This window comes from Guillardia theta (genome assembly GCF_000315625.1).
Source record: "Guillardia theta CCMP2712 unplaced genomic scaffold GUITHscaffold_209, whole genome shotgun sequence".
In the NCBI taxonomy this organism is placed as follows: Eukaryota; class Cryptophyceae; order Pyrenomonadales; family Geminigeraceae; genus Guillardia; species Guillardia theta.
In genome coordinates, this window is record NW_005434467.1 from 42,020 (window position 1) to 50,998 (window position 8,979).

General features: G+C 56.5%; 1 protein-coding gene across 1 annotated transcript in view; it reads left to right on the forward strand.

Moving 5' to 3' along the window:
• Nucleotides 1-23: 23 nt before the first annotated feature.
• Nucleotides 24-8,979, forward strand: part of GUITHDRAFT_121021 (hypothetical protein) — a gene marked incomplete at both ends in the record, with an annotated part of 12,665 nt that continues 3,709 nt past the window's right edge. The window contains 4 exons of the mRNA XM_005819717.1: nt 24-173; nt 212-6,632; nt 6,688-8,589; nt 8,761-8,830. Of these exons, the coding sequence (XP_005819774.1) occupies nt 24-173; nt 212-6,632; nt 6,688-8,589; nt 8,761-8,830 (8,543 nt within the window). The remainder of the gene's footprint in view (nt 174-211; nt 6,633-6,687; nt 8,590-8,760; nt 8,831-8,979) is intronic.

Here is an 8,979-nt window from a genome sequence, read left to right on the forward strand (position 1 = left end):
GGGTGCCAGAGAGGCTGTACGCCATGGCTGTTGGGCAGCAGGTTGTTGACGTTGCTTGCAAGGTTATGATGATGGAGATGATGATGATGATGATGATGATGATGATGATGGAGATGATGATGGAGATGATGATGATGATGGAGATGATGATGATGGAGATGATGATGATGAAGGTAACTCCCCAGTAAAGGCGTGTGTAACTGTTCGACAGGTGGTGGTGTTGATTCTCCTACTCATGAGCACGGCTTCTCTCGCCGCTGTGTCCACTCTACATGGGATGAAGTACACAGTCGCTGAGACGGCTCAGCTGCACATGGAAGGAGGCATCACCGATCTGAAAGCGACCGACATGAAGATCTATTGGGGTTCTCTGGGAGCTTGGAGTGAAGGGAATGACATCCTGACATCCGACTCTGTCATCGAAGTCTACCTCCCGCGGTTTTCAGGTGGATCGAACCTGTTCGGTGCATACCGGTCTGGCGGTGCCGAAACGAATGTCCAGTGGATGAAGCAGAGTCAAGTCGTTACCATATCTGAAAGCCTATCCAAGACGTGGGCAACCGTTCCATCTCCTGTTTCCAACCAAGCCGCATCCGGAAACGGTCCTGGGGCCGGGGGATGCTTCGGAATAACACAAGACCTCTCGTCCAACGCGTTCGATCTCAAGCAGATACGTGCAGATTCCTTCTCCATGTGCCACTGGGACTCACAGAAAGAGACGCTCCGTCTGCTGGTGTCTTCGTCGCGTCGCATCACCGGTGTATACATCAGCAAGGTGTCGCTCTTTCAGAACTATGACGCTCATGGCAAGCAGAACGGTCTCGGTCCCTTGCCACCGATAGGAGGGATTGACGAGCAGTGGTATCAGTTGGCGCATGTTGCCATCTATCAAGCCTCTGGCTCTCTGAGAGGCTGCGCCGTCAGCTCTATCAGCGACTTCCCGTCGACGTCATGCGCGAGCGATCTCCTGGTGTATCAAGTTCCCTTCGATCAGTATCGATCTGTCAGGTTTGGGACGGACCTTCCTCCAATCCCCACACGAAAGGGAGCTGGAGGCGTCGGCACAGTAGCGCCTCCATCCTTCGTCTATGCCGCAGCGTCTGGAAACAACGATGGGCCGAATCAAGCCGTGTGTATCACCGTCACGTTAGTCAGCTCCTCCACCATCTACTCCGTCGCTGCCAACCCGACCATGATCTCCCTGACTGGCCTGACGGGAAGCTTGTCGCCAAGTCAGTACATTCCGCTTTTCCAGAGCAAGTGTCAGTGCGAGGGGTCGAGCACAGCACAGGAGCTCATGCCTCCGAGGTTTCGAACCTCCACAAGCACGCAGGCTGTTGGTCAGGCAGAGTTCCATGCCGAGGGGACCTTGACGCTGCAGCTTATTCCGGGTCAGTACATTCAAGCGGGAGAGGTCGTGACTTTCTCCTTCAGTTTGAATACTGGTGGGAACCCCCAGACCTCCCGGGACTTGAGAGTTTCATTGTCGGGTCAAAGCTGTTCGACGAACGACTTCTGCACGTCATCCAGCTCTGTATCGGTTACGATCCCTCCTAGGAAGTTTGACTCCTCTTCCAAGATCTTGGAGGTAGTTGGCAACAAGTTGAGAGTGTCCATGTTTCAGAGCTCCAGCGATCCTGGCTCTATGACCAATGTCTTTGTAACCTTGCAACCCAACTTCAACGTTGAGGTTGGGTCGGTGATAAGCTTTCAAGGAGTCTGCGGCACACAAACGAACACTGCTTACGTAGCTCTGATGAGCAACAGGCTAAATGGTGGAACCCCGTTGACTGACAAGTGCACTGGAAACCCCAAGGAAGTCGACCTGGCAGACTACTGGCCCAGTACAAGGCTAGATTGGAGCATAGGAGGGCCTCTAAAATTGACTCTAGAGCACAGCCTCGGCCTCAATGCTCGAGGGACCTATGCCCTGTCCTGGTCATGGCAAAATGTCAACACGGCAAATTCGGCCTGCTCCCTAACGGTGACTGTGCACAAGGGAGGAAACGTCGTGAACGCTGAAGTAGTGGAGAACATCGGGAGTACGGTTGGCAACGTGGCTCCTCCTGGCTTCATCAAGTACAAGATAGGACAGACTACCACTCGCCCGGATACGACCAACTATATCTGTGTCACGCTCAGAAGCAACTTTCGAATCTCAACGCAGCCCATCTCACAAGGTCAGAACACTCTGGCTCAGATTACAATGTCAGGTCTGCATGGCTCCCAGACAGGCAAATCGCCAATCATCAGCGCATGTCCGACCTTCGACTGGAACTTGTTCCAGCTGCGTCCTGTGGCTGATCCTCCAACTGCGCATTTCGTGGACAAGGTCGTAGGAGGGACGCTGCATCGGACCACAAGCTGGGCTTCGGGATCAGCTGTGTTGACTGTCAATCAGGATGATAAGGCTGGCAATGCTTACTTCTCCATCCCCCAGCAGCAGGATGTTGTGTTTGCGCTAGTCCTGAAGAACCCAAAGGGTCCCAACCCCTGCCAGTCAGTGTCCCTGAGCCTCTCAGCTCATGGACCAGGAAACACTCCGGTTACGCAGACCGTTACAATGGTTCAAAACCCTCTTGATAGAGCCTTGGAGGATGGAGAGGTCGATGGGGATGTCTGTGTTCTCAAGACTTACGACTACAACTTCCCGACGAGAGTCATCGCGCAGTCGTCGCCTGTCGTACAGGAGAGCAACGTCATCACCATCACTCTGCGGTCTAACATGAACATGTTGAGTAGCTTCTACGGCTCTCAGATCACCATCTCTGGTCTGCAGGGTACAGACACTACGGGCACAAGCTTGTTGGCGACTGCGGTTTCAGACCAATACTTCCCGAACATTCAGAAGACAAGTTGGGATGCCAGTCAAGGCAAGCTAGTAGTCTATCTCGCCCAAGGGACCTGTCAGCTACCTGTCAAAGGCCAGCCCTCTTACTGTATCTATGCGGGCTGGACCTATGTATGGCGTTACACCTTCAAGAATGGAGCCGCAGAGCAAGCAAGCCCGGCTGTGTCCATCTCATCTCAGTTTGCTCAAGGGAGGATTACCAACCCACAAGTCATGACTTCGCCGATGAGCTCCGACTTTCATGTCCTCTACATGACCAGAAACCTTCTCAACAAGTACAACATCGGACAGTTGAATCCTGCTCCTGGAGCTGTCAATCCTGTTTGCATCACCTTGAGAGCAAGCAAGACGATCACTGCCCCTACCACCTTCACCCTCACAGGGTTAAACATGTTCTCCTCCAGCACCAACGTTGCCTTGTACGACGAGTACGCGACTGCCCCGCTTGCCGGGGGGTTGTTCCAGACGGTCGGAGCAAACCCGCAGAGCAACTACGCGACGTACGATCAATCAACGATCCGGTTCCAGCTGGGTCCATCGCAGTCTCTTCAAGAGAGTGTAAAGTACAAGTTTTGCTTCAGGCTCACTAACGCCGTCACGGGTCATGCCACCTGTCCTCAGGTCTCGTTGATCGTCGATTCGCATTCTGCACCAGCGGCGTTCAAGGGGTCGCAGGCGTATCTGTGCAACAACGAGGCGAGCAGGAGGGTCACAGGCTACCCCTCCGAGCCCTCAGGGTGCGCTGGTTACGTCTCAGATCGCAAGTTCGTATCGTCAACCCTCCGGTCAGGGTCAAACGTGACTGCAAGTACTGCGTGGCTGACGATGGAGCTACAGCCCAACTATCCTCTCACCCCTGGCCACACAATCACCGTTGGCTCGTTCCTGAGCATGAAGAACGCGGGGTCGTCGGACGTGCCATGTACGATAGTTCGCAATGGCCAGGTGGTCAACTCTGTCACCAATCAGCACAGTAACAAGGGAATCTTTGCTGCTGCTACGTTCGAGAGTGTTTGCAAGTTCATCGACAACCAGATCAAGATTTCTTACACGGGGGGCCAAGGCTCGTCCTCCAGTCTGGTCTACGACCCATATTACGACGTGACTGCTCGCCGATCGAGGGGTCTGTACAAGGTGGAGGTGATGGCCGGGGGCTCTCAGTATGGAGCTGCCAGCGTCATCATCTGTGACATCACGCCTGGCGAAGAGTTCTGGACCAAGACGACCTGCACAGATGCTGGAGTAGTGTTTGCTGCTGGCAGCTCAGCCAGGGCACAAGCGACCGTCTTGTCTGGCACTGTTGTCTCCATCAATCTCACGGCGTCGGGATCAGGCTACGCTGTCGCTCCCCGCGTGTTCATAGTCGACCCTACAGGGTCAGGCAGGGGTGCTCTAGCAAGAGCCTTTGTATACGACTTGTCCATCTACACGGTGCAGCTTCAGCTTGTCAATCAGAACACTCCTGCCCCTGCTGGAAGCTTCACGGTCTCGTCTCAGTCGTTTGTACCTGCCGCTTTAGACAGCGGGGATGGAGCTCTATCCAAGTCAAGCTTGAAGCTTCATGATCACAATAGCTCTCAGGTTGTCTTCACTGTCACTCCCCAACACAACCTCTACGAGGGTGACATGCTCCTCGTCAACCTGCCGGCATATGACGTCATCACTGGGCCGATCTTTGGAGTTACCTCCTCCCCCAACCCAGCCTTTACGACCTTCTCGACCCAGCTGGAGTGGGAGCTGAACTACCACGAGAAAGATCGGGCTCGAGCTTACGTCAGCAACGGCTGGGTAGCGGATGGCAACAGGCATCGCTCGGGAGACGGAGACGTTGACGGCTTGTTCGTGCTGTCGCCAGAGGATGATGGCTACAACAAGAACAAGGACCTGTGCTGGAGCCGAGTCTCCTGCCCTTGGGGCTTCCCGGACAGCGACATCACCTTCTCGAACCCATCCAGCACTTTGTCACTAGTCAAGGTACAGAGTACTTCTTCGTTTCTGGGCCACTCGCACGACATCTGTTACAAGAACAGCAGCTTCAACCTGCCCCATCCGTCAGACTACGTCGGTATGCAGCTCAAGTGCCGCAACAACCAGCACCAGGCGACCGACGGAGGTCAAGTCACCAGCGTGCGAGTGCGACATGGCGGGCTGACGGCCGTCAGCGGGAGGTACACAGAGACTTCAAGCATCTCCGCTGCAGCACCGACGTTTGTGGCAGCAGCAGCTGGTGCAACCAGTCAAGCTACCGGGTCGCTGATGTACCAGGTGGTTGGAGTTCAGTACATGTCAGGCAGCTCCTTGACAGATGGTGACGTCATTGTGTTTGACTCGACCTACCAAGTGTCGCCTGCCGCTGCCTCTGTCTCGTCCCTCTACAGCACCAGCCCAGCTGTGCATGTCGCGTCTCCCGGCTTGTACTCAGGCTTCCCGTACGCGACAGTCACTGGCAAGGACACGCAACTTCAAGTGCTGCTGAGCGTATCGAGCGCCAGCCTGTCCTCTCAAGGCAGCGGATACACTTCCATCCCAACCGTTACAACCTCCCTCAAGCCAAGTGTTGCTCTGCCTTCCGAAGTCCAGCAGCTGGAGCTTCCCGTGTTTGACGTGACGGTGACAAATGCTACCGGCACTGTCATCACCCAGTCTATCCTCGACTACAACCCAGCTAGACAATGCTTCGTGGTGGCGGAAGAGTTTCCGACTTCCTTCTTGAGCGACTGTCAGGTCGTGCCCAAGGAGCAGGTCGGTCGGTACACCGGCATGACAGCGATGATCGGGTCCAACGAGTACGTCATCAAGCAGGGAGCAGGTGGCGTCTACTGGGTGGCAGACCTCAAGGGCAACAAGCCCCGGAGCGTCGACCTGGCCAACAAGCCCTACACCATCTACACGCAGCTGCAGCTGCAGGTGGCGAAGGGCAAGTGGATCCGACAGGGCGAGAGCGTCAGCATCAGCATCCCCGGCTACCGGTTCAAGTCGGTCCCTAGCAACCCCAACGCGTTCGTCACTCCCTCTACGGATGACGCCTCCAAGACCATCCGAGAGAGGACGAGGTTTCAGTTCGCGACGCCCATCAGCGTTGGCAACGTTGGTATGGCAGGAGCGACGACGGCAAGGATGCTGATGTTTGGTGGGGCCATCTCAAGCAGCGACACCTGTACCATCCCGGGGAGCGACATAGAGGCCCCTCAGACCTCCGACGGGCTGACCGTCAACCAGGCACAGACCATGACTAGTGTAGGAGCGAGCAAGCCAGTCTTCCTTCCTCCCTCGACGTGGGGCTCCGGATATCTCAAGCCCGCATGGTTCAAAGGTACCTGCGCCTCAAGCAGAGCCTTGCACGGTATCTTCATGCTTGATGGTCAAAGGACAGGCGTCGAATGGATCGAGGTGTTGTCCCCCTCCACTAGTTGCAGCTCCAACGTCAACGTTATCATCTCCAGCCCTTCCAAGGATGCAGTAACCGACGCCTTGACAAACGATCCTGTCTGTCCCGACGACTCCAGCCTGTGCACTCAGGCAACGGCTGTTGCGACGGTTAGCGGAGGCTCGATCACGGGCATTGCCCTGACAAACGGAGGGAGTGGATATTTCTTGGCGCCTACGGTGAGGCTGGTCAACTCAGACTCCAACACTCCTTGCGACGCCTTTGCGTCGCTCATCTGTCTCATAACTTTACAGCTCGACTGCAAGTGTCGCCGACTCAAACCTGATGATGTATCGGAGCGAAAGAGACCAGTACGACTCGCTCACTGGCTTGCACTCTGCTGTATTCTCCCCGGTATCTCTCCACAAGAAGCATGACGCAAGGAAGATAACCGCTGAGGTCGGCACAGGATACGTCGCTGCCATTGTCGTCACGTCGGTTCCCCCTGCCTCCTGTGCCGGCCCGATAGAAATCGAGGCTCCGCCTTCAGGCAGGACCGCAAGGGCTCAGGCAGCAGCAGCTGCAGGCTTGTCGTTCATTCAGGTGATCGATGGAGGCTACGGCTACGAGTATCCTCCCGCCGTCAGCTTTGCTTGCGGGCAAGGCGCTGCTCGCGCTATCCTAGGCTTCACTACCGCAGATGTTCACATGGCTGGAACCAGGGTCAACTCTTCTTACACGGGGCTACAACCTGCCCTGCTCTCAGCTGTCACGTCAGCACCAGCCTTTCAGACTACCGTGGACTCGCCGGTGGTGGTTGGCTTCAACAGCGTCTGCAGCAACGGGGCTACACTGACCTACTCCCGGGCCGGCAGCGGATGGAACAACTCGCGGGTGACTGGGATCAGCCTACCTGTCGGCATCAACCTCAACGGGTTTGCCTTCGGCTTCACGTCCGTTACCATCAGCCCTTCTCCTGTCAACGCCCACGGGCTGGTCGACCCTGCAGCAGACGCTCTCGCAGTTCCCACCTGGTCCTTTCCTGCCTCAGGATCAGTGCTTGTCAACGGAGTGGAGGGGGTGGTGCAGTCGCTGCCTGGCACCGGGTCAGGCAAGGGCGTGAATTCAATCATTCTGTACGATGGGCCGAGCTCCAAGGTTGAGCTGACAACCTGCGACAAGGCCGTTCTTGTCTTCAACCCTCCACAACGTCCAGGAGGGAAGACCTTGAAAGTTCAACTGCTTCAACCCGCTGGCTCCAGCCTTCCCATCTACGTGATCGTGCAGCAGGGGCAGGGGTACGCCAACATCCCGATAGTCGTTGACATTGACTTCGACGTCGGAGGCTCCGCCAAGAGCTACTCCAAGGACTTTGCTGACCTCTCAAGCAGCCAGCAGGCTACCTGCAGGCCCTCCTACTTTGCCTTCAACACAGCATACCAGGGCTACAACGTCTACTCGGCATTCGTCAGGTCCTCCAGCACTTCAGCACAGCCAACAGGCCTGACGCTAGATGGAGTGCTGATGACGCGGGAAGGGTACGGGTACGAGACTGCTCCTCCAGCCACCTTGAGCTGCAGCGGATGCTCCACCAGCCAGTGTGCTGATCAGTACGCGTCCTCCATCGCCAATGACGTCTGCACGGCCTCTGCTCTCACCGTTGACGCTACGGTGAGCGGGGGATGCACGGGAGGCTGTCAACGGCAGGTGAATGTCAACGCTTTCTTCTCACCCAACAACGGCAACGGAATGCAGATCTGCTCGCCTGCTGCTGGTGCCGGTGACTACCGTACACGCAAGACGCTCCAAATGCGCGTGTCCAACGGGCTATCTGCCTTCTCAACCAACAACGTGTACACTGTTAGACGCAGCCAGGGCTTCCAAGGCGCGAAGGGCTCACTGATCTTCAAGATCACCGGCAACGGCGCCTTCTCCCTCTCGTCTCTCTGCGAGGTGCCACGAGTCATCGTGGAGCCTCCACCTAGCGGGGGGGTGCAGGCTCAGGTCAACCTTGACTACCTCGACACCTCTTACGACCCTTACACCAACAGACCGTCCGCAAGCTTGACAGCAGCCAGCAAGGGGTTTGCAGCTGAGAATGCAACGTACAGGTACCTGCTCAAGGTCGTCAATGCAGGATCAGGGTACCTCAAACCTCCGAGCATCAGCATAGTCTCACCGTCGGGTCTGTTGCCTACCTGCCCTCCTCCCATAGTTGGCGCCTTCCCGAGGAACGGGCTGGTTGCGTCCAGGGTGGAGCTCATTCGAAACATTTCTCTCCCCGAAGCCAACCAGGGAAGTACTAAGGTCCAGCCGACGTGCAGCAGCGGATCGTTCGTCGTCAAGTCACTTTGCCCAGGCTCCAAGCAGTGTACGAGCTCTTACTCGCGAGCAGAGCTGAACCCGCTCCCTTCCTGCTCGACGTCATCGCAGTGCGCCGGTTGCAGTACCTTCCCTTGTTCGTCCCATGCATGCGGGCCTGACAATTGTCCTTCTTACCTCTCGACGGTACTCGACGCTTCTCTTTCTGACGTGGTGCCAGACGAAGCGCTCGCTGTGATCGGATGGGATGCTCGGGCCCAGCAGCCAGTCCTGCTCAACCAGGGCTTCGGGTTTTCTCCCAGCTCGCCTAACCCGCTCCGACTTGAGTTTCCCTCCGACTCAGGGCAGGCGTATCCCTGCGCGGAGATTCTTCTCTACCTCTCAGCTGGCTACAGCTCTGAGGCCCTTCAGCCAGGCCCTCTGCACTGGCCGGGCGACC